This window comes from Schistocerca gregaria, chromosome 11 (genome assembly GCF_023897955.1).
Source record: "Schistocerca gregaria isolate iqSchGreg1 chromosome 11, iqSchGreg1.2, whole genome shotgun sequence".
Lineage (NCBI taxonomy): Eukaryota > Metazoa > Arthropoda > Insecta > Orthoptera > Acrididae > Schistocerca > Schistocerca gregaria.
Window position 1 is genome coordinate 63377980 of NC_064930.1, and position 26870 is coordinate 63404849.

General features: G+C 42.6%; 1 protein-coding gene across 1 annotated transcript in view; it reads left to right on the forward strand.

The window, feature by feature from the left end:
• The first annotated feature begins 5725 nt into the window (after positions 1–5725).
• LOC126295024 (serine hydroxymethyltransferase, mitochondrial-like) overlaps positions 5726–26870 on the forward strand; it is a 156940-nt gene continuing 135795 nt past the window's right edge. The window contains exon 1 of the mRNA XM_049987275.1: positions 5726–5836. Within this exon, the coding sequence (XP_049843232.1) occupies positions 5726–5836 (111 nt within the window). The remainder of the gene's footprint in view (positions 5837–26870) is intronic.

Consider the following 26870-nt stretch of genomic DNA (forward strand, 5'->3'; position numbering starts at 1 on the left):
TACGTAATAATATATAACATTTGTAATATTAACGTACCACTAGAGAAAAATGCACCAACGTACCTGTAATACAATATATTTCCTCTTCAGGCCCGCTGTAGCAGTGAGGCAGGAGACGCCACACACTTACCGAACTATTTTCCAGTATAAAACAAACTTCACAACAGTCAACAATCATTAACAGGAATCACAAAGGTAAAAAGGCCGCAAATGTAGCACGGTCAGTGCAAGGCTTATAAACGCTTCTGGCGCTTCCCGTGGACGTCTACGGAAGCTATGCTGCGCACGCATCTGCTGTACAGCCTTCCAGAGAAATTACGGTTTATTTCAAAATTATTTTAATTCGAGGTAAGTTTTTACAACTTGATGTCAATTGTGTAACAGGTTGATTTTTCAATCTTGAATTCTCAACTGAACCTAAAGTCAATATCCAGCTTGAAATAAGCTGTGTAACAGGTTGACTTTTCAATCTTGCATTTTCAACTGAACCTAAACTCAATATCCACCTTGAAATAAGCTTGAGTGCTAGCTGGGAAATGTCTGACGTTCCAAAACCTGACCTCATGTAATCCTCCACTTTTTCAGCCCCTTGTGGATATTTGTTCACATTATGTTAATATTCTCTTTCACATATTCTATTTCTTCCCGATATTGCAAGTGATAAATGTCTAATAACAGGTGATATCCATCAAGCATGTTGCTCTTGACCATCAATGCCAGTGACCTTTGATTCCATTGACAAGGATTACTGGTGTAACATTCAATAACTGCAACGTCAATTGTCTGTTCACTTCTCCACCTTACTCTCTCGAGATGGATTCAAGGATGATACGAAGTGCAAATGTAGACAGTAGCTCTCTGATACAAGCTGTCACTCTGCAGCTGTTTCGAGAAACACGGTAAGCTCTGTACATATTTCCGGTATTGGCAGTACGCCAACACTCACCTTCAGTACACTGGCGCATTGTCGGTATATTGACAGCAGTATAGAACGTGTGAGTGCTCCTTAAAAATGCACTGAAGCTAGGGCGATCATATTTTCTTAAAAAAAAAAGTGGGACGTTCATACATTTTCTTGGCCAAAAAGTGGGACAATTTTTATTTCTTGTTAAATATCACTTTAAATGCTAACATCTCTTCTTCCTCTGCAAATATAGCCTTCACTGATATTTTGTGTGTGTGTGTGTGTGTGTGTGTGTGTGTGTGTGTGTGTGTGTGTGTGTGTGTGTGTGTGAACAAAACCAAACAAAGAATGGAAAGAAGTTTTCGGAAATTTACTTATTAAGAAATGTAAGATTTGTAACATAGAATGTAACAATCACTACAAAAAAGTTCTTAGTGAACACAAGGAGTTTATGGTTTTGTGGAATCCACAATGCAATCATATTTCTTCGAAGATGAAGTTTCATTCAACAACTTAGGTTTGCTTAATAGGTATGAATACAAGTCAGTGCAACTGTATTTACTGAAGTTTAAACAGGTCAGTAAAATACACTGAACGCTTCTCACTGTAAATCTATTCCTCTCATCTGTCCACTGCGACGATAGTAAGCTGAAAACTCTTTCAACATTTGCATTGTGGGCAGGGAGTGAAGAGAAGTACTGCGCTATATTAAGCGTTTCTCTGAACTGTTCATTACACTGGCAAGATCTGAAAAACCTACACCATTTTTCGTGTGCCATCAACTGATTCCATTGTTCACTGCCTGTTTCCACTTGTTGGTTTACAAATGACCGTATATGAACTATTTCATCAAATAAGAGGCTGCCATTTACTAGAATGCCCTTTTCAATTAGCCACATTACAGTATTTTCAACTACTGACCATTCTGGTGGCTCTGTGAGCATCATCCAAGAGAATACACAAAACTCAGCTATTCCCTGTAACCATGAGGATAAATGTCTACTGAAGCATAATAAAACGTTAACAGACTGGTCATCACAAACAATCAGCAGTTTTTTTTACACTTAGTGGTACAAAATGTTCATGTTTCATTGTATTTAGACTTGGCAAAGCTTTATATAAAACTGCTAATACTTCACATATGGAATTATTCTGTTTCTCGAAGCTCAGAATGAATTGTTAGAAAACAGTGATTTGTGAATGTACAAAAAGTAAATAACATTCATTTATAGCATCACCGAAAAAATTTTTGTGACACCAACAAATTCACAAAATGCAGTGAGTTCTGCAATACGAATAGAAAAAAATATGAAAATGGTTGTACAACCTTATGACAATGCAGTCAACAGGTAAAACATCACAAGCACTTTGAAGTGTGTTATGAACAACATGTGCTGGACAACCTACGCCAACAATGTTAGAGTTTTTAATTTTTCTTTCAGATGTGTGGAAACAATATTACCCTCTTTCTTCATTAACCCCCCCCCCCCCCACCAGAAAAAATTACAGTTAATATTGTCTGCACCAAATGCAACATACTTTCAAATGATACTGAATGACTGTACAACGTGATATAAGTAATTGGAAATTGTTTCGGACTTTTCGTCCTGCAATTCATCAAGCTCAAGCAATTTCGTCTGCCCTCACTTACAGAAAAATACTGAACTATCACAGGAAAAATTTTCAGATGCCCATGGATGCTAACATCAGTAGATATTGAAAAGTATTTTGCACTGTGTACAGCAGCTATTACCGGTTTCCGGGGCTATAACATTGTTCATAATTGCTTCACACTTTGTTCTTCTACACGAAACATTTTCTGCAGTCTTAGAATCAGGAAATTTTTTTTTGTTCAGTTGAACACTGCAGTCATTAAGAACGATAGCTTTTGTGGTGTTCAACAATGTGGAATGACAGGGTTCCTTCTGCTGCAGCTACGTTTTTTTTTGGTCCTGTGTATTTCAAATCACAAAATATCTCGTCATTTTTTGCGAGGAACCTACCGATCGAAGATTCTTCCTGTGTTTCTCTGAGTCCATATGGCGCCTGAGATCTGCAGCACCACCATGAGACACGGATACATCACAGTTACATACGTTACGTTTTGAAGAACAGTCATTGTCTGCAGCAGTGAAGCAAGGAAATATCCTCTGAAGCTCTTCTGAAAACTTTGAATTGATAGTTTATGAAATCGACACCGTTCTTGAAGACTGGGACAACCTGCGCTCTTTTCCAACCATTTGGAACCTTCCGTTCCTCTTGAGACTTGCGGTACACGGCTGTTAGACTGATGAAATTCATAAGCAGTTAAGTTTGAGTTTTTTATTTATTTCCGGCAACTGAAGATGATGGGCGGAGAGAGAAAGGAACAAGAGAATGAAAACGATATGGGCTGTTGTTCTCTCAAGTCGGGAGGGCTTCCATATCTAAGATTCCGATCTATCTGAAAGGGAGCTTTTAACAACGAGATGTGCCGATGTTCGTTGGATGCCGGAACTGTTCGAAAGCTGAGGAGAGGTATGCGCAGGGAATCACTGGGACAGACAGGAAAACACACGTGTGTCAGGGAGCGCGCTGGTGTGGTGGACGTAATTACGATAGTAGGGGAGGCATGTTGAGGTAGGTGTTCCGTATAGCCAAGCTCATAGGTTGCATAATATACAGCACGTGTAACGAGGAAGATTCATTTCAAAGTTAAGTCCTCAGCCCAGGGTGAAAGTAATTCCATACCCATCAAGACGCCGTCAAATCAGAAGTCACGTTTTCACGTAAGGGAAGCCTCATGATCAGTTCCTATTAAGATGCGGACTATATTGTCCGCACCCACCAAAAATTGCAGAATAATATTAGTGTGATGATATATATCGCAATAGATAAGTGTTTGCAATATATAATGAACACGTTAACAAGAATATTGCTGGGTACGAAGTATTCTCTTCATAAGCTGTCATCAGATATGGATACTTATTCCAATATCCTGAAGCAACTAGAAATAAGTAGTTGATATCGGCAAGGAGAAGTTTTTTACTTTCAGTATTTTCCTGTCGAACTTCTGTTTGCGAGATCCAATACACAGCCGTTTGGTGCTACGCTGTTGCTCGGCGATGCCGACAGATGTCAGCTCTATACGCTGCCGGCCGCCAGGAAAACGTAACGGTCGTTGCACCAGGGAGCAGTAACTGCTGCGCAGAAGCAAACCCATTTCTGACGTTCTGCGCATGACGTCACTGAGGAACACCTCTTGGCGCGCGCGTGGTGTACGTCCTAGCTTTGAGTTGTCGTGGTTCTCCCGTGTTGTGTTTCGTGCGTGTTTTCGTTTCCGTTTCCGTTGCGTTATCTTTGTGCAGTGGGTGTTTGTGCGAGGTATTTGAGTGTGTGGAAGCAATGCCAGGTTGTGCTGTTGTTGGCTGTAACTCTCACAATCGCAATACCAAAGGGACTGAAATAGTGTTGCGTTGTTTCCCACGTGATGAAAGTCTGCAATTGGTTTGGCTTTCAAAATGCTTTAGGGAAGATCCTGTGAACGTCGGGAACGCTAGAATATGCTCTCGTCAATCCAAGGAAACGGATTATATCCGGGACTTACGATCAGAAGTGTTAAATTTACCGCGGAAACTAGTCCTTAAGAGTGATGTGTATCCGTCTTGGATTTTGCCTTCTGGTAGTATCGCAGTGATAACACACCGATTGCAATAGAAGAAAGGAAAGAACGTTTTAACAAACGTGAAATTCGCAGAAGAAGCCTAGAGATTTTAAAGAAGCTCTCACCATTGAAGAGGAATGTTGACAAGTATACATTTAAAGACGAAGTTCTTTGTAGTGATCCTCATAAAGTCACTTTACAGAATTCTGTAGCGTCACTACAGAGAAGAAATGGTCATCTAAGGAAAACATGCATGAAACTGCGAGCACGTAATAAAGATCTTAGAGGTCAGCTGTCCTCAATGAAACGACGTCTGCACGAAGAAGAATTTAATAAAAAGGAACTTGTGCCTCGTGAAACTAATCGAATACTGGGCTAAATATTTTCACCCAACCAAATTAGAAGTTTGTTGCATGGTTCAAAACGTGTTCGATCGGGCAAAGAGGACATTTGTAAGTCTATTACTTTACGTGCTCTATCGCAGAAGAGTTACAAATTCCTCAGAGAAAAACTCGAATATCCTCTACCTGCAGTGTCAACCTTGCATTCTTGGATTAACCGCAGTTTCAGTTGCCAACCAGGAATTTTGAAGGATGTTTTAGTGATGATGAAAATGCAGGCTGCAACACTGACTGACTGGGAACGTATTTGTGTTTTGTCATTTGATGAAATGAACATTGATAGTAGAATTTGTTACGGTCAGCAAGATGACAGGATTCTTGGACCTCACAGTAATGTCCTTGTTGTCATGGTCCGAGGCTTGTTTGCAACGTGGAAGCAGCCTATGTATTTCAATTTTGACATTCAGATGACGGCAGCACTCTTGAACGAAGTAATTATTTCCGTGGCCAGCATTTGCTACAATGTTGTGGATGCAGTAGCAGACATGGGTGCAAAGAATATTTCCGTCTGGAAGGAGCTTGGCATTACTCATGAAAATACTTGTTTTCCTCACCCGTGTGATTCTCTGAGACGTGTGTGGGTGTTTGCTGACGTTCCCCATTTGCTGAAACTCTTAAGGAACCACTTGCTGGATCAAGGAATAATGTTGGAAAACAAGGCTGTGACAAAAACTGTGTTCGAGAAACTGTTAGTTTTGTACAGTGGCGAGTTGAAAATATGTCCTAAGTAATCTCAGCGAGTACGCTCAGCTGCTATCAAATACAACTGCACAGGCGATGCCTGAAGAAGGACACGCCAGTGATTTCATACAGATGGTGGATGAGACTTTTGATGAACTTAATTCAAGGACAAAAGAAAGTAATAAATCACTAGCTTGTGGATTTGGTGTAAATTTTCAAGCCCAAGAACATTGCCTACGTAAATTTTTGAAGTGCTGTGAGAAGATGCGTGTTGGCAACTCAAAGCGTCTCCTAACCTTCTAGAATGGATTTTTGAAAACTGTTTGGTCACTTTTGGGTCTGTTCAGTGACTTAGCTGTTTGTAATATTGAATATATTCTTACAGCAAGATTAAATCAAGACTGCTTGGAGAACTTATTTTTTTCTTATAAGAGGCCTTAGACGTTTTTATAATCATCCATCGCCAGTCGAAGTAAAGAGCCAGATAAGACTGTTGTTGTTGGGAGCAAATGCTCATGATATTCCACTTTCAAATGCATCATCTGTTGAGCCAGATGAAGAAGGAAGATTCGTGACTGCAACTGTTTTTGGCAATATCCTGCCTGATAAGTCTGAGGCGTTGGCAAGGAGAAGGACATAGAGGATTTAGATTTTGGAGTAGGAGAATCCGATGTGCCTCCAATGTCACTGGCTTCTGATTATAGCACTGAAAGATTTAAATATCTTGCTGGATATGTAGCTTATCGATGCAGACAGCATTACAGATCACTGGCCACCCCCACTGCAGAGTTACTGACAGTGCCTGAGGAGACATCGAGAGGATGGCTGGGCGTGGTTTCTCGTGGGGGTTTACCACTATTTTCTGTAAATCGTATTTTGCAGCACTTGTTTTGATTCAATCCCCTTTTATATAAGTGAATTTTAACAACTAGGGCAAACATTAAACAGCCACCTTGATAAAAATATAAGCCAAAGGTTTGAGGTGTGAGAAAATTAAGAATGTGTGTGTGTGTGTGTGTGTGTGTGTGTGTGTGTTTGGCAGTTGAGGTAGGTTTTTCAAATGCTTCCTACAAATAAGCCAATTGCATGATTTCTTGAGTGAAAATGACAGTGTTTTTGTAGACATGGTGTAAACAGAATGTAGATGAGCGTTGCATAGAGCTTGTCTACAAGTTAACACTTTTCCCAGAGCCAAAGTTAGGAAATTGAATGCTCATTTCGAACGGTTACTTCGAAGAGAACTGCAAAACAGACTGTACATTGCACTTATTTTTGTATAGTTTGATCTAGAGACGCTTGATTTTATTAAAGTCAGCACTCAGCAGTGTCTGTTTAAAAGCTGGACAAGTTAGAGAATATAGCAGTAACTTTCTAGAAATAGCAGAATAACAATTTACCTTTTACTATTTCTGTAGAAACTGAAACATTTCACAAATACATATCTTACATGCGCGGGCTGCATCTTGTAGCACTGTTCCAGGGGCAGCCTCAGCCAATGGGAGGACAGAACGCTTACTGCTCAACCTTATCTTTTTTTACGGACCTTGGGTCATTGTAACCTCGTCTCTTGTCACCGTCTACAGTTCGTGACTACCTGAAATCGAGTCACATAGTATTTGCGACCCCTTGGATCGTATGCAGTGCGTTAACTTTGAAGATCCCTGTATACGATCAAACAATACGTCAGACTTTATTATGTTCGCCAAACATTTGACAGTGTACGCTGCTATTGGACGTCTTCGTGAACAAAGTACGACTGGAGATGCTGGTACGGCAGCAGACCGCCGTTCGGAGGATGTATGGCCACTTCCTCGGACGACGAATAAAAATGAAAAATTATCTCCCAATACGCCAAAGATCCCGCCAAGTCCCAAATTCCCAGAAAAATGAATAAGCGAACAAAGTTCCATTTATCACTATTATTAGGACAATAACAATTAAATCAGGAATCTAGGACTTGACAATTTAGCAATCTATGAAAGAAAGATTAAATTTCACTGAAATTAATATCAAAATCATAATAAATTGAAAAATTAGCATAAATTAACATTCGCAAAGTAGAACCATTAATCCCAAAGAATATTCCGTGTGAGTAGTCTTTGTGAATCGTGAGTAATGACTCACTTTAGTTTAATGCATTGTCACTACGTTACGAGAGTTAGCCGAAGCAGGTCATGTATTTGAATGCTCGTACATGTAGGCGCGCTTAGATTGTTTTTGAGATTGAATAATTGCGATCTATTGTGACGCAGTAATACGATCTTCTGGCTTTAAATATCACGGCATTAGAATTCGAACGCAGGACTTTTAACTAGATAATTGAACTAAACATTACTTAGACATTGATTTAGGCACCGAAAACTGATAGACAATTTTCATTCATAGTATCCAGTGGTTTATGGAACTTCAGTGATAGGTTCGAAGCATATAATTTAAATCCCCCCAACACCTGGGAAAGTTTTCTTCTCAATCCTCGGTTAGGAAGTGATTGATATTGTGCAATGAAACACCCTCTCGTGCCAAGTCGTGCATTTGAGATTTAAAATTATATCAATTTATTGACATGAAACTCCCAAGTAATAATTACGTGCAGCCATAATATTTGACTGTATCGCTCGGCGCTTTGCAGAATCTTTCACTCAAATATCAAGCACAGTGTTACGATTCCTCAGATACGTGAAATTACGACCAGCAGGTAGGGAATTTGTTGTGGATGTGACTGTATTGGTTTTATCATTCAGCCGATATTACAAGACGAACCGCCGCGAACGGTACTGGTCTATCGCGACAGCCATCTAGCGGTAGAACGGGTGAAACTACGAAAATTAGCAGACACATTATCTGCATGCAGGAATAGAGAGTAGTTCTAAACTGGCGTCAATCCGCGCATGCGTAGTAAGCAGCGATAATTCGCGCATGCGCAGAAGGGTGTACCACAGTGCTTTCTGCTTATTGTTTGGTTATTGTTAAGCGTCTAGTGGCTAATTTCGGGAGTTCGTGTTGGGGATTTTTCGCCTTGGGGATGATCTACATTTTTTCAGTAAACAGGTTTCACAAATGGAGAAAAGAAACTTTTTTTGCAGTAGGCTCTCATACAGTAGCTGTTTGTGAAAAGATTTTTTCTTTTGATAGCTTCGAATTCTAGAAATGAAATGGAGCAGAGAGAAATTAAGCGTCTGAAATCAGGCATACAGCGAGGAAAGGTGTATGTATGGCCCACTGTATCATAATAAGGTAGTTGGAAATTGCTTCTTTCTGAGGAATTCCCACATAACGTTATACGGTGATGTTCGATTTGTATCGTAATGTCTTAGTTTACGAAAGTTCAGGTTTGATTTAACTGCACCTCTTGCTTGGTTTCAACATGCCAGAAAAGAGAAACTGGCAGTGAAAGGGAGAGAGTCCCTGCAGTTTGGCCCAGTGCGACAGACGAGGTCTGGAAAATACTGAGTATAGTCCAAACTTGGAAAAATAACATACGGTCACCCAAGTATTGGTCATTTAATGTGTTGCAAATTGCAGTGCATACATCCACAACAACTTTTGAAATGGTGGGCTGTCCTATTCTGTGGCTAAAAGCCAGACTGTTAAAAGATACCCCTTTCGCCAGGAAACGTAATGTTACAACCAGCCAACAACATAACAGGGCGGTCATCGATATTTTATTAGCGATCTAGGCTGGTATGATAACAAAACATAACCATGTAAATCTTACTCTCTATAAGGTGAGATAACAGCTTCTCGAAATAGGCCATGTCCATCCTAACGAAGTTCCGAAATTGTTGCGAATCTTCGGGCCTCAGCTCTTTCATTAATAGTGAATATATTTCGCTGCCTTCAACCCTTCTTGTCAGTCAGGGTCGAACCCAACAGAGTCTGACTTCTCGTTTTCGTCGCCAATCTGCCCTAATCTGAAGATTTACTGTCACTGCCAGGGCAATAGCTGCAAAAACAAGTGGATCCTCCATGTGCAATATGATGTATAATTGCAAATTTCGATAGACATATACCTGTATAATCAAGTGTCGTTTGTAATTCAGAACGGTACTAATCTACATTAGAGAAAAACTATTAGTTAATACATAATGGTAGAAAACAATTTCTTTATAAATAGGAACCTTGAGTTCACAAATAATTTGAACATATGACGCCTCAGTATATCATACAGTCGCCCTTGAGTTGCGCGTGGTAGGACGAACGGCTTTACAAGGCATCAGGACATCAGAGATCTCCTTTCTTTTTGCGCGTACAATGTGCTGTTGCGCATGCACGCTAGGTATACCCTGCACGGATGGTGTAATAGGTCGGAAGTGAGCAAGTCTGTAGTTGCAGGCATTCACGTTATGGGCGTTGGTGTATAGGTGTATGGTTTAGGCACATCGTGTAATACGGACTTTAGTATTTCATCCTTAATCAGTTAAACATCGATTACGAACGATTAATTACGATTGTAGCATTTGTTGACTTAGAGAAAGCTTTTGACAATGTTGTCTGGAATACTCTCTTTCAAATTCAGAAGGTGGCAGGGGTAAAATACAGGGAGTGTAAGGCTATTTACAATTTGTACAGAAACCAGATGGCAGTTATGAGTTGAGGGACATGAATGGGAAGCAGTGGTTGGGAAGGGAGTGAGACATGGTTGTAGCCTCTCCCTGATGTTATTCAATCTGTATATTGAGCAAGCAGTCAAGGAAACAAAAGAAAAATTCGGAGTAGGTATTAAAATCCATGGAGAAGAAATAAAAAGTTTGAGGTTTGCCGATGAGATTGTAATTCTGTCAGAGATAACAAATGACTTGGAAGAGCAGTTGAACGGAAAGGACAGTGCCTTGAAAGGAGGGTATAAGATGAACATCAACAAAAGCAAAACGAGGATAATGGAATGTAGTCAAATTAAATCGGGTGAAGCTGAGGGAATTAGATTAGGAAATGAGACACTTAAAGTAGTAAAGGAGTTTTGCTATTTAGGAAGTAAAATAACTGATGATGGTTGAAGTAGAGAGGATATAAAATGTAGATTGGCAATGGCAAGTAAATCGTTTCTGAAGGAGAGAAATTTGTTATCATCGAGTATAGATTTAAGTGTCAGGAAATCATTTCTGAAAGTATTTGTATGAAGTGTAGCCATGTATGGAAGTGGAACATGGATGATAAATAGTTTGGACAAGAAGAGAATAGAAACTTTCAAACTGTGGTGCTACAGAAGAATGCTGAAGATTAGATGGGTAGATCACATAACTAATGAGGAGGTATAGAATAGAATTGGGGAGAAGAGGAGTCTGTGGCACAACTTGACCAGAAGAAGGAGTCGGTTGGTAGGACATGTTCTGAGGCATGAAGGGATTACCAATTTAGTATTGGAGGGCAGCGTGGAGGGTGAAAATCGTAGAAGGAGACCAAGAGATGTGTACACTAAGCAGATTTAGAAGGATGTAGCTTGCAGTAAATACTGGGAGATGAAGAAGCTTGCACAGGATAGAGTAGCGTGGAGAACTGCATCAAACCAGTGTCAGGACTGAAGATCACAACAACAACAACAACATGTACAATAAAATTTGTTAATGTGTTATTGCTTTATTAATAATGCACACAGAGTAAAAAATGAAAATAGCACAATACAAAAATATGAAATTAACGCTTATTGCTGGCTTTGGTGGCCGAGTGGTTCTAGGCACTACAGCCTCGAACCGCGCTACACTACAGTCGCAGGTTCGAATCCTACCTCGGGCATGGATGTGTGTGATGTCTTTAGGTTAGTTAGGTTTAAGTAGTTCTAGTTCTAGGGGACTGATGACCTCAGAAGTTGTCCCATAGTGCTCAGAGCCATTTGAACCATTTAACACTTATCTCAACATTAAATGGGTTCGTAAGCTGGCGTTTTGGTTTCTGTGTTGTCAGATGGTGTGATAGCAGTGTTATCCACACTTGATGTTGTTGGAGTTGTTGAGTATGAGAAAGTACTTAGAGATGAAAGACTCTTGGAAGAGTAGTACTCAAATGAACTGAGATTCTCCAAATCAATAAGCATCTACAAGGATATCAATTTGGCTTCATTGATTCATTGTGATTCAAATTTTTTTACGCCACGGTCGATACTTTTTCAAAATAAATCGATGTCATCACCACGCTTTTCTTCAGCCAGTCTTTTCATTGAGGATTCTCTATCTGCCCGCCCAGAATTCAACAACTCCATGATTTTTTGATTTTGTCTTGCCCTTTTCGTGGGTGGTATGAACGGCACGATGTCTTCCACGTCGTCCAAAAAAAAATCTTTTTCTGACTAAGTTGGCAATGTCTGGCACACCTCTCTGTTACTCAGGTGTAGGATTTGCACTTCATCTGCCTCAACGTTGGATGTACTTCTGTGAAATATATTACAAAAATTACAGATAATTCAGTGTCAATAATAAAATGAAACAGAATAAAAAATAACGTAAACAGGAAAATTGTATGCAACTGACACTCGCTTGTGATCCATTTTGTTTAAAAATGGCCAGTGGCCATTTATTTCCTTCACTGGAATCAGAACTTCCAGTACTTTTTCCTTTTCTCTGCCTTTTTTGATGTGTGTCTTTTATATTCCTCCATCTTTTTTTGCAATCTTTAACTACAAAACACAATACAGTCAAATAATTATGTACATTTATATTCGTTATATGTAAAAATAATAGTATTTTTTAAAGTTGCACCTATCTTATTTTTATTTTGTTTTTAGGGTTATGGCAACAGGGGAAACATTAATATCACTGACATTTGCATTCAGAAATCTCCTTCTTACATTGGTAAAATCATATAAGTTGTGCTATCACTTCTGCGAAAGAAGTTACTGCCAATCCTTTTGCCACTGATGTCATCTGACCAGCTGAAATCAAAATGTAAGGAATTTAAAGATGTAACTAACCTGTTACTACGGGTTATTACGTTATTATTGGGAATGTAAATACTTATTGCTTGTGAAGTTAACTTGAGAAGATTAGGGTCGCAACCGACTCTAACCATACAACTAATCGAAGGTTTGGTCGAGTTGGAAAATAAATTAATTTGATCACAGACCAAAAACTCACAAAATTGCATATGTTGTGAGGTCGCTGATTGCGGGTATGATGCAATTAATAGTATTGCCTGTGCACTGTTCACGACAGTCAAACATTTAAAATGAAATAGAAAATGCATGAACACTGCATAAGATCAGCTCCCAGCAACACACCTGAAAATAAGACTTAATCTAAATCATTTGTTATAAAATACAAGGGGAGACTAATCATTGGACCTGTGCATAAGGAAACACATTGGATGTGCTAACGGGAAAGCTACAAGGTGAGTGGCTTAGGTGCAAAAGCGTAATCTCGAAACACGAGAGAAAATTGTAGATAAAATCATTTATTCCTTGGATAACGATGTTAGGCATGTACACGATTCCTGATAACACGTGGTTTGTGGAGACACAATTTCTAGGTATAGAGCCCAAATTCCAACAATATCACATCAGACAATCATGTTAACATTATCTAAAACAAACATGCAATCGGACAGTTAGTGATGCCGGTAGCCCAACAACTATAATGTTCTACCAAATGGTTGGCTCCCCACAGACGAAAGACACATAAGGTAAGGATAATTTACTAGAAGGCAAAGCTATAAATATTTAGAAAGATGAAAGCTTATACAGACAAAGCTGAAGGCAAACAGACATTCATACAGAAGCGAGTGCTCACTTCTTATCGACACCTTCGTGTGGCGCTCTTCCAGCGGATCCAAGTCTGCTACAGAAATTTTCTAAAAGAAAAGTCTGCCAAAGTTTCGCATTCCTCGCTGCGACAAGGCAAAGCAATCTTCCAGATATGAAAAGAGAGACCAAAAGCTAACAGCTCTCCCCTCGCCAAGTAACAGCACACCACGCAGTCAGTCTAACTCACCCTTCTTCCACTGGAGTGTGTGTGTGTGTGTGTTTCAGGTTTACGGGCGCCAAACAGCGTGGTCATCAGCGCCCAAACGCATAAAAACAGGAACACATGCGGTGAAGGGACGAAGACGAACAGCGAACAAGGAGAATGGCTAAAAGACACAGATCTGACGCAGTTCGAAATCCTCACATACACAGGCAAAACAAGAGGAGAAGGAACACACTAAAAAAGGAAAGGAAGCACAAGGAAAAGAGAACAGAAACCGAAGGGAAACAAGGAGGTAATCGTGACTGGCGGACCTCTTACCTAAAACCTGGGTGAGCCAGTCACCCAGCAGCACATTAAAACCCTCTCCCTAAAATCCGAGGCAACAGATTGGACAGCACACAAAACCGTAAGACCTTAACCACAGTCGTTGCATCGTCTTGCTAAATAGAGGGCAAATCCGGTGGCAAAGAAACCACCGCCCTCTGGTCAGAGAATAAAAGACAGTCAAGTAAAATGTGGCGGACAGTAATCTGGACGCCCCAAGCACTGCAGATTGGGGGGTCCTCCCGCCGGAGTAAAAAACCATGCGTTAAGGGACTGTGTCCAATGGGGAGGCGAGTGAGAAGAACCTCATCCCGCCTGTATGACTGGTAGGACGTACGCCATGGCCGCGTGGTGGCCTTGACCAGACGCAGCTTATTGTCAGAAACTGCCAGCCACTCCTCTTCCCATTGACGCATAACACGATAACGCAAAAGGGAGGTTACAGCATGGAGGGGGACGGCACATTCAACAATGTGAGGGAGGGAACATGCATCTTTGGCAGCCACATCCGCCAGTTCGTTTCCCCTAATACCTATGTGCCCCGGCACGCAGCAGAAAGAAACCTCCTTCCCCTGCGGTTGCAGGTGGAGTAGGGCATCATGGATGTTCTGGACGACGGTATCCGCTGGGTACAAGTGTTGCATGGTCTGAAGGGCACTCAGGGAGTCAGAACAGATGAGAAACTTAAGACTAGGAACACATCTCATCTCCTCCAATGCTCGCAAGATCGCAAAAAATTCGGCATCAAAGATGGTAAACGCCGCAGGAAGATGTAACTTGACAACTCGATAAGGGAAAACAACAGCACAACGAACAGGGTCCCCCTGTTTAGAGCCATCCGTAAATATGGGAAGATGGTCGGGATGCTGGTGTAAAATATCGGAAAATAAAGAGGTAAAAACAAATGCAGGGGTGCAGCTCCTCCGGTACACCGACAAGTCTAGAAGGATGCTGGGCCTCTGGAGCAACCAGGGAGGAAGGCGGGTAAAACCTTGTCGTTGGGGGGCCACACGCTCCACACCAAGGGACTCAAGCAAATGCTTGGCACGAATCCCAAATGGTCTCGTTGCCCTGGGACGACTGGAAAAGAGATGCTCCATAGGCGGTCGGACAACGGTAGGGTACGCAGGGGAGGTAGGACAGGCAAGGAAATGACACACCCGTCGCACCATGAGGAGTTTCCGCCGGATGGCGAGCGGCGGTTCCCCTGCCTCAGCACACAGGCTGGGGATGGGACTGGTACGGAAGGCACCAGTGGCCAGCCTGAGACCCTCATGGTGTACTGCGTCAAGGATCTTCAGATATGAGGGCCTCACTGACCCATACACGGTGCAAGCATACTCAAGACGCGATCGGACGAAAGCCCTATAAAACTGCAGCAGACGCGCCCGATCTGCTCCCCAGGACCGATGGCTCAGACACTTCAAAATATTCAGTGCCTTCAGGGCCCGCACCTTGAGGTCTTTAAGGTGAGGCAACCACGACAACTTGGAATCAAAAGTGAGGCCCAAGAACCTCACAGTGTCTCTAAAAGGAAGAACAGTGTCCCTCAGACGCAATTCAGGGGAGGTAAAAAGACGTCGAGAATGATTAAAATGAACACACACACATTTGTCTGCAGAAAAGGTAAAACCGGTCTTCACAGTCCATGCCTGTAAGCCCTTTATCGTAAGCTGCAACTGCCGACTAGCAGTGACAAGACTGGAGGAAGAACAGAAAACAGCAAAATCGTCCACAAACAAGGAGCATTGGGCAGGACTCCAGATAGTGGACGTGATACTGTTAATGGCGATGGCAAAGAGGGTGACACTTAAAATGCTTTCCTGAGGAACACCATCCTCCTGCACGTACAAATCAGATAGCACATTACCAACCCGATATCTAAAGAGGCGGTGGGAAAGGAAGGACCAAATTAAGATGGGGAGACGGCCACAAAAGCCCCACTCATGGATTTGATTGAGGATAAGGCGGCGCCAAGTAGTGTCATATGCCTTATTAATATCAAATAATACACCTAGGCAATGCTGGTTACGTAGGAAGGCCTGCTGGATGGCCGCCTCAAGCAGGGTCAAGTTGTCTATAGTTGAACGACATCTCCAAAAGCCACACTGTGAGGGGCTAAGGAGCTGCCTAGTCTCGAGTAGACAAACCAAGCGATGGTTGACCATGCGTTCCAACGTCTTCCTGACACAGCTCATCAAGGCAATACTTCGATAACTACTGGGATGCGTTCAGTCTTTCCCCGGTTTGAGGAGGGGAATCAAAATCGCCTCCCTCCATGAGTCAGGGTATGTGCAGGATAACCACATCATATTAAAGCAATTCATGAGAACTTCCTTGGAAGGCAGCAACAAGTGCTGCAGCATGCTGTATTGGATCTGATCATGACCAGTCGCAGTATCATGAGCCACAGACAGCGCAGAATCCAGTTCCCACATTGTGAAGGGGCAGTTGTAGGGTTCAGAATTTGGAGACCGGAAGTCCAAGTGACCCCTCTCGATGGCAGTGCGGCAGCGGCAGAAATCTGGATCACAGTTAATAGTGGCAGTAGATTCCGCAAACTGTATGGCCAGTGTCTGGGCAATGTTTCTCGGCGCCGTGAGGAGACATCCCTGATGCAGCAAAGCCGTGACAGGTAGCTGGCTGTGTTTCCCAGAAATCCTCCTGATGGCTTCCCATACTTTTGTAGAACTAGTGGAGCGGGAGATGGAGTTCAAGAACGATTGCCATGACCGTCGTTTGCTCTCTTTAATCACTCGCCGCGCTTTGGCCCTTGCCACCCAAAAGGCCGCAAGATTGTCAGCTGAGGGACTGCACTTAAAGCGGCGCAGAGCTGCACGGTGGGTGCGGATGGCTGAGTGGCACTCAGTGGTCCACCAAGGGACAGGACGCCTCTTGGGATGACCGGATGACCGTGGGATTGACAATTCAGCAGCATGGGAGATCACGGCTGTAACATGGTCTACCCGTTCGTGGACGCTGGCACGGTGTTCCAAAACAGCCAGTTGGCTGAAAAGTGTCCAGTCAGCTCTGCAAAGGTGCCACCGGGGCGGCACTGGTAATGCCACAGCCACATCCAGGAGGCGAATCCAAAGGGGGAAGTGGTCACTAGAATGGAGGTCAGCAGCAGCCTCCCACAGAGCAGAATCCACAAGTGCTGGAGAGCAAAGGGAAAGGTCAATAGGCGATGACGACTCGGAAGCAGTACAGAAATGAGTGGGAGCACCAGAGTTGAGGATGCACAGTTCTTCAGACATAATGAGGCTTTCCAGAACGCGACCCCTGGGGCAAGTAGTCGAAGAGCCCCATAAGACATTATGAGCATTGAAATCCCCCAGAAGAAGAAACTGGCAGGGGAGTTGGCTGATAAGGTCTGTGAGAGCCTCAGAGTCTATTGCATCCTGAGGTGGTAAATAAACTGAACAGACTGTGAGCCTCCGACCCACAAGAAGGTCAACTGCAACTGCTTGCAAGTCTGTAACGAGAGGGAGCTCAGATGAGTGGTGCATGTCATGGACAAAAACCACAACACCACCCTTTGCCCTTTCCCCCGTCAGATCATCTCTTCGATATATGGTATAGCCCCATAAAGAAGGAGCATCAGTGGCCCTAAAATGTAACTCTTGGAGACATAAGCACAAAGGGCTCTCTCGTACAAGGAGTTGTAATTCGGCCACATGCGTCCTGAACCCATTCAGGTTCCACTGTAATATGGGAGCCAGTGATCAGGGTGGCTGAACTTTTACCCTGCGTCTGTGCTTTGGAGGAGAGCCTGTACTGGCCGGAGATTTATTCCTGGGGCGAGAAGAACGCCCCCCGTCGACATCAATGTCCATCAGCTCCAATAACGACCCACGGGAGATGTCAGACAGTACGATGGCGTCGTCATCGGACCAACCCTGACTAGTCTCCTCAGTGGCAAAACCTTCACCTTCGGCTTCTTTGTCTTGGGGGGCTTAGAATGGAGAGCCTTGTCAACAGGTGGAGCTTTACTCGCCTGGGCAGAAGGCGCCATATGGGAAGAGGCAGGAAGTACCCCAATGTCAGCAACCATGGCCTTGTCCGACGTAGCGGGGAGAGCCACAGGTTGCAAAACAACCGCAGCAGCACAAGTGCACTGGCAAGCGCAGGTATTAGTGCTAACACTTGCAACCTCCGTTTTCGCAGCAACAGTGGCCATTTGTACCGGTTTTTTCAGAGTGGAAGTGAAAGATGTCATAAACACAGGAGGTTGCATGGCCTTAAAGAGCTTCTTGGCCTCACCATAGGGGATGCACTTAGATGTTTTAATCTCCTGCACCTTCTGTTCTTCGAGATAGATGGGGCAGATCCGGCTCCAGACAGGGTGACTCCCAGAGCAATTCACGCACTTCACAGGCGATGAACAATCGGCTCCTTCATGGGCAGGCTGACCACATTTACCACAAGTGGCTATCCCATTGCACCCCAACATAGTATGCCCAAAGCGCTGACATTTAAAGCAGCGCATTGGGTTGGGGAAATATGGCCGTACTGGCAAACGTAAGAACCCCACTTTAACATGGTCTGAGAGTCTCGGGCAACTGAACATGAGAATAAACGAGTCGGATTTGACGAGGTCCCCATCGAGTCGTTTCATAATATGCTACACGTCAACAATACCTTCGTCAGCCCACTCAGATTTTAACTCGTCGGTGGGGATATCCACCAAGTCCCTACATGTCACAACACCCTTACTATAGTTCAACGTGGAGTGGAGCTCGGTCTCGATAGCGTACTCTCCGAGACAGGTTGCATTCCTAAGAGAAGTGACTTGACGGGAACTAGATGTCTCAACTAACAGAATACCATTGTGCTGTCGCTTAACAGATTTGAGTGTACCTGCAATTCCCTCAAGACCCTTGTGGATGTAAAAGGGAGAAACCCTCTCAAAGCTACCCTCCTTCTGTTTAATAATCACAAACACATTCTGATTATCAGCATGTGCTCTGTTACGACAGTCTGATTAATCTCTAACAACACCAGGCGCTGGAGGACTCGCAGCACGAAGTTGCTTCTTCGATGGGGTGTGTTTTCCTACCAGTGGCTCACCCAAGCCACTGGTAGGGGGAAATGTAGAGGTCGAAGGGTCCATTGCGGTCCCACGAGCAGCTAGGGAACTAAAGGTCTGCTCAGACAGAGCCCCGCGTGCCTGAGTAAGCCTTATACAACTGGGGTGCGGCAGGTGCCCCAGAGGTTGCCCGCTTGCGACTGTTCCACCCCAACAGCCATGCATCTTCTAGGCGCGGAGCACACCGAAAGATTGAGGGTTTTTTAGAGAGGTTGGCCTCCTTCGCAATCCAGGCGGTCAAGCCAAGATTACCATTCCCCGCAGCACACAACGCTGCACCGCACCGTACGGTGGTCGCTGAAGCATGTCCAGGGGCTACGGTGACAGGAGACTGGCGGCACTCACCAGTCCCCAGCTCAGCAGCCCGGGGTCGCCAAGCCCGTACTCAGCAAGTGAATGCTGAGGGGGCTCTTCGACTGGAGCACAGCCGTGGACGCTTCCTGTACCGGTGGCCGACTGCCTTCCCACTTCCTTCTTACCAGCCTCTTCCACGCTCCGTGTGGCCCGGGCACCCAAGATGCCATTTCCACCACCAACCTAACGCAGGTGTATTTCTCACAAATAGCGAAAACCTCTTTGGCTACTTGACCGCTACGCTAGTTGGCTATTCTCTACACTCCTGCTGAATCTGTACGACTATCACAGACTGTCTGCAGCAGACTACGCCACACACGTGATACACAACCACATTCGTTCAGTCACGCCACTATGAGAGTAAAGAGAAAAGAGAAACAAGGAAAAGAAAGAGAAATGGTAATGAAAATGGGCTCATGAAAGGTGTCTACAGGACCCTCTCAAAGAAAAATGGCAATTTCCGAACTGTGTTGGTGCCATCGACGGAAAAAATGTGCGAATTTTTTCCCCTGCACTGTCAGGCGCATTGTATTACAATAACAAACATTTTTTCTCTACCTGCCCTGTAGCTGTGTTTGACGAGAACTACAAATTCCTTTTCATTGATGCTGGGTCATATGAGAAAGAAGGTGACAGTGGAATGTTAAAAAATATTGTTAAAAAATATATCGGCTCAACATTGAGTTCGCTACAACATTTGGTGATAAGAAGAACCGCATACCAGTTAAATCTGTTGCCGCTACTGCTCTTTTGGATGGACCTTGTGTATTTGTTGGATGTAGACTTAATTTTAGCGTTGATATTAACGACACTTTCGATCATGGTAATGGGTGGCTTACAGTAGCCATTGTACGAGGTGGGTCTGGTACTCCATCTGTACCAGGATTAGAAAGTTTTGTTGACAGAGACATAATTGCCTATCGTACTTATCATATGGCTGAATTTGCTAATAAAGACTTCGGTAAATCCGCATATATGTCGCCCTCTGCACTTGTGTTGTATACTCGTAATAAGAGGAAAGTGTCTGTAAATGAATCTGTGTTTACTTGGATTAAGGGTAAAGGCGTATGTGAGTATGTTAAATTTGTTGGTGATTGTACTTTGTATTTTCATAAATAAATTGATCTACAAGACCAATTGATCTGTAGCGTAGCCCACTTGAGGTTAGGTTGGGAGTTTTTTTTTTTTTGGAATGCGGCCGCGGCAGCGGCCGCCTATGATTCGAAAACATTGAGCGCTGTAATAGTGTGATGTTGCGCAATGTTGGCGGCGCGCCAACGAGAACTACAAATTCCTTTTCATTGATGCTGGGTCATATGAGAAAGAAGGTGACAGTGGAATGTTAAAAAATATTGTTAAAAAATATATCGGCTCAAGCACTTGTTTATATTGTAAAACACTAAGATTGACACGTTTCGGAAGTCAAGCTTCCATCATCAGAATAATAAAAGTAAAAGAACCTGTTAAAACTCGCTAAAATGGAGCATGCACCAGGCACAATAAAATTGATAATAAAATTAAAACATCGTGGCTACTTCCCTTGTTGCAGCCGTGTCTTCCAAGGTGCATCTCCACGTAGTCGTCAAAATATAAAAACTCTAAAATGGTGTCGCCTATGGTGTTCAACATCTAACCACATGGCTCTCTCCTCTGTCGTCGTAAACCGCCTGTGCGTCTTCGTTGGTACCACACACCACGTAGCCAAACACGACACTCAAACGCGAGTGAGCTCACGCGCAAGTAAACAAGGAAGTCACAGAGATGTCCATACAGATAACGTATACATGTTCCAAGGACCTCATGAAATGATGGTATCCTGCCAGTTGCTAAAAATGTAATCACTGAAAGAAACTAGTGACATGTTTGAAAAAGTTACTTGTATCGCCAGTAAGCTGTTCATTCAGTGCGTTCTCATTATCCACGCTATGGATCATAATTTCCAGCTGTTCTAGTAGATCCAGCTTTATGCCTTTGTCCTGTCTATGTAAAATAACGAGATCCTGATCTATTCCCAACATGGGGTGTCCGTTTCCCAAATATGCGTGGCTACAGCTGACTGTTCGAAATTATTAAGCCGGAAAGCATCGCTATGTTCTTTGTAACGTACTTTAAAAGACCTACCAGTTTGGCCTACATAGCTTGCCTTGCACGTATTACACTGAATTTTAGAGACCCCAGCTCTCTCATATTTATTCTGCTGTACATTATTTCTTAGTTAAAATCGCAGCGTATTATTGGTCTGAAAAGCGGTATCAACTTTAAAAGGTTTGAAAATGTTAGCCACGTTTTGTGAAATATCACCGAATTATGGTATTGTGACTCTCGTAATATTATTTGCGGTATTCTTCCTTGCATTTTCTCGCTGTTTCTGTCGTATTAATTTAGTGACAACATTTTGGTGATTTCCGTTAGCTCTGGCTACTTGTTTCACAATATACAGCTCAGTCATTCTGTCTTCTTCATTCATAGGGACTCCACTATGTGGAGATGCACCTTGGAAGACACGGCTGCATCAAAGGAAGTAGCCACGACGTTTTAATTTTATTATCAATTTTATTGTGCCTGGTGCATGTTCCATTTTAGCGAGTTTTAACAGGTTCTTTTACTTTTATTATTCTGACGATGGAAGCTTGACTTCCGAAACTCGTCAACTGTTTTACACTATAAACTAGTGGTTGAGCCGATATATTTTTTAACATTGACATTCACAACCACGACCTCTCATCCAGTGTGGATAAAATCAAATTGACAGTGGAATTTTTGATAAAAGCAATATCAGGAAACTGTTTTCAAGTGGTAAGATGTTTCCTCCGCCTAAGACGGCGGATTCGGACATAGTATTGCCATATGTTTTTGTAGGCGACGAGGCATTTCGATTACATCCAAACATGATGAAACCTGTCTATCGTCGGCTTGCTAGTACTGACCAAAAAAAAAAAAAAGATATTTTTAACCATTGTCGTTAACAAGATCGTAGAGCTCCTGAAAATGCCTTCGCTCTGATAAGTCAAGTGTTTCGCATATTTTATTCGGCGATCAGTCTGAAGCCAGAACGACTGATAATTTAATTATTGATCCTCGCTGTTTACACAATTTACTTAACGAGCCTTGTTTTGAATTAAACAGAGCTGAACCACTGCCTACTGAAAACCTTGGACCACTAGCAAGGAGTGGCGGTTATGCACATGCTGATGGATTTTCTGTGCGAGATTCATTTACAGAATCCGTGGCAAAGTGATCACGTGAACAGAACTCAGTAGGATTTCAACTCCCTAGCGTAACTGAATAATCTTTGAAAATTTGTATGCACATTATAATAAACTGAAATTTTATAACAGACATCAGGTTTTGGTATTCACTTTGTGTACACTTCATTATTATAATAGTAACTGATGGGACGATGCTACTTATTTCCAGAATGAGATTTTCACTCTGCAGCGGAGTGTGCGCTGACATGAAACTCCCTGGCAGATTAAAACTGTGTGTCGGACTGAGACTCGAACTCGGGACCTTTGCCTTTCGCGGGCAAGTGCTCTACCATCTGAGCATCCGAGCACGACTCAAGCCCCGTCCTCACAGCTTTACTTCTGCCAGTACCTCGTCTCCTACCTTCCTAACTTTACAGAAGCTCTCCTGCGAACCTTGCAGAACTAGCACTCCTGAAAGAAAGGATATTGCGGAGACATGGCTTACCCACAGCCTGGGGGATAGTTCCAGAATGAGATTTTCACTTTGCAGCGGAGTGTGAACTAATATGAAACTTCCTGGCAAATTAAAACTGTATGCCCCACCGAGACTCTAACTCGGGACCTTTGCCTTTTGCGGGCAAGTGCTCTACCAACTGACCTACCCAAGCACGACTCACGCCCGGTCCTCACAGCTTTGCTTCTGCCAGTACCTCGTCTCCTACCTTCCAAACTTTACAGAAGCTCTCCTGCAAAGTTTGCAGAACTAGCACTCCTGAAAGAAAGGATATTGCGGATACATGGCTTAGCCACAGCCTGTAAAGTTTGGAAGATAGGAGACGAGATACTGGCGAAAGTAAAGCTGTGAGGGCGGTGCATGAGTCGTGCTTGGGTAGCTCAGTTGGTAGAGCACTTGCCCGCGAATGGCAAAGGTCCCGAGTTCGAGTCTCGGTCGGGCACACACTTTTAATCTTCTAGGAAGTTTCATGTCAGCGCACACTCCGCTGCAGAGTGAAAATCCCATTCGAGAACGACCTTAGTTATTTCAACAGGGCCATGGTTTGACCATTCTATGGAAATGCGCGCAATGTGGTACATCTTCAAACTCAATGTGGTACATCTACAAACTCTTCATACCCTTGTGGCATGTTCCGAGATATTTTGGGTTTGTTTCGCATGCTAAGTCCATGACGCTTCATAAATCTGTAGAACCAACCAACACTACCATTAAAGTATGTCCACTGTAGCTCTAGCTTACGAGCGTGTATTTGAATCACTTTTGTATTAATTCCAATGCTATTAAAAAATCTCATCTATTAGCTTTGGCCGTATTGGATTCACTCCCTTATTTGCACCTTTAGTCTTCCCAATTTTTTCAGTTCTTCTTTACTAGCCCACCAATCACGAAAGCTTTTTCTGTCGATGGAGGGCCGAATTGCCGCTCAGCTGTCCTGTTTCCATGTTCTTCTGCATATGCTGTTACTTCTAATTTATAGCCCGCATCATACGAATACCTTTTACTTTTTTCCGTTACTAAACTAGCTACTAACAAAAATATTGTAGTGTTACCGATATCACAATTTACTTTCACTCAAAGTTCACTGGCGCCGCAGACTGCGATGATGCATCATGGGCTGGACAATGTTGTGTGTTTGTGATGGCGGGGTGGGAGGGAGTTAAGCACGCTTGTGAGTCTCCACAACTCACATTCTTTGCATCGTTGCACTGCTGCTGCCACTTGAATCCAATGTTGCCAGAAAGAGGTAGGATTTCCTCGGCATATAATTTATGGCCATTCTTAAGACTGAAGGGAATTGTAATTGAAATACTGGACATTTTTATGTTAATTTCGAGTATAAGACGAACCTGAATTTTGGAGGCAATTTCCAAAAGGAAACAGTGCATCATATAGTCCATAAAATAAAGCAATACTTTAATCTTATACAAATACCATATGTTTTGTAAGTCATGTAGAGATTGACTATTATTGAACGATACGGAAAAAAGCGACAATGTTGACTGGAATACTCTCTTTCAAATTCTAAAGGTGGCAGGGGTAAAATACAGGGAGTGAAAGGCTATTTACAATTTGTACAGAAACCAGATGACAGTTATAAGAGTCGAGGGACATGAAAGGGAAGCAGTGGTTGGGAAGGGAGCGAGACAGGGTTGTAGCCTCTCCCCGATGTTATTCAATCTCTACACTGAGCAAGCAGTAAAGGAAACAAAAGAAAAATTCGGAGTAGGTATTAAAATCCACAGAGAAGAAATAGAAACTTTGAGGTTTGCCGATGACATTGTAATCCTGTCAGAGACAGCAAAAGACTTGGAAGAGCAGTTAAACGGAATGGATAGTGTCCTGAAAGGAGGATATAAGATGAACATCAGCAAAAGCAAAACGAGGATAATGAAATGCAGTCGAATTAGGTTAAGTGATGCTGAGGGAATTAGATTAGGAAATGAGACACTTAAAGTAGTAAAGAAGTTGTGCTATTTGGGGAGCAAAATAACTGATGATGGTCGAAGTAGAGAGGATATAAAATGTAGACTGGCAATGGCAAGGAGAGCGTTTCTAAAGAAGAGACATATTTTGTTAACATCGAGTATAGATTTAAGTGACAGGAAGTCGTTTCTGAAAGTATTTGTATGGAATGTTGGTAGGATATGTTCTGAGACATGAAGGGATCACCAGTTTAGTATTGGAGAGCAGTGTGGAGGGTAAAAATCGCAGAGGGAGACCAAGAGATGAATGCACTAAGCAGATTCAGAAGGATGTAGGTTGCAGTAAGTACTGGGAGATGAAGAAGCTAGCACAGGATAGAGTAGCATGGAGAGCCGCATCAAACCAGTCTCAGGACTGAAGACAACAACAACAACAACAACAACAACAACAACAACAATGGAAAAAAACGTAACTTAGTTACAAACAACAGCCTGCACACATTTTATTCAACATGTAAACGACGCTACAAATATTCGGATTTGCATTATGACATGTTCGATATGCCTGCCATCATTGATGTTGATGTGGCACTGACAAATAGCGAATTGGCGTATGTCTGCTGAAGTGTTGGAACATCAATGCTGTCGACTACCTCCTGAATGGCCATTTTGAGCTCAGGAACGGTTTTGGGGTTATTGCTGTCCACTTTGTCTTTAATATTGCCCCACAAAAAGGAGGGCACATGTTCATATTTGTGCATACTAATTCCCATCATGCACCGGACAGGGTGGCCGAGTGGTTCTAGGCGCTACAGTCTGGAGCCGCGCGACTGCTACAGTCACAGGTTCAAACCCTGTCTCAGGCATGGATGTGTGTGACGTCCTTAGGTTAGTTAGGTTTAAGTAGGTCTAAGTTCTAGGAGACTGATGACCTCATAAGTTAAGTCCCATAGTGCTCAGAGCCGTTTGAACCATTTGAACCCATCATGCCCTGTGGTCAACCGTGCAGTTTGAAATGCTCTGCCAACCGTTCAGGAGTTATGACGATTTTATTTCATATAGTTCAATTATCGTTACCTTGTATGTATAATACCACGATTTTGGACGACAAAAGGGCGTCTTACAGTTCATAGAACACAGTAATACTTTATGCTTCTACAAATACCCAATAGTTTGTAAGTCATGTATGTACAATATAATGGATATTTTCCAGTCCAGCTTCATCGAGTACGAGTCTTGAATTTTCCTTACTGTGACTGTGACAATACCTCCTACGCAGGTCTAAACCATGTTCTCCTTGTACGCACAAACCACAGCATGTATAGAAAAATGTTTATGGTAAACGTAACAAAAGCTGGCCTCCTGCTATATTGTGCCTTTCCAAGTATCCTTCATAACAATTCCATATATATTATATTTAAATTTCTGACATCAGCTCAAATTATAGTATATCTGGTATATCTGTCATACTTAGTTGTTTCGGAAGGAATATTAAAAACGTGTTATTTTTTATTACTACTTGCAATTTATAATATGAGTGGCTCTATGGCTATTTACCAAATTGCAAAAGGAAATAAAAATATCAGAAAATGCATAATTTCTTGACATGTCCAGCACCATTCATAGAGATAAAAGCGACCAATGCATGGGAAAAAAGTCTTTCCTGTTATGTTTCTGCTAGTTATTGACAATAAGAGTGTTTATGTATTATCTCTGATCTTGTAGCCCTTGTTTTTAGGATCGAGTATCTATTCCGCTATTTAATATTTTTAGGTGATATGGCAGTACTGTGAAAACTCCGTTACACGAAATGTTCGCATTTCGAAGACTTAATAGGACGACGGTAAAGTCTTTGAACGTAAGTAAGAATATTTGAAAAGTAGGTTTTCGTGTAATCAGTTGATAAACCGATTATCGTGCTATTGCAAGTACACTTAAATTCTGCTGAAAAACTA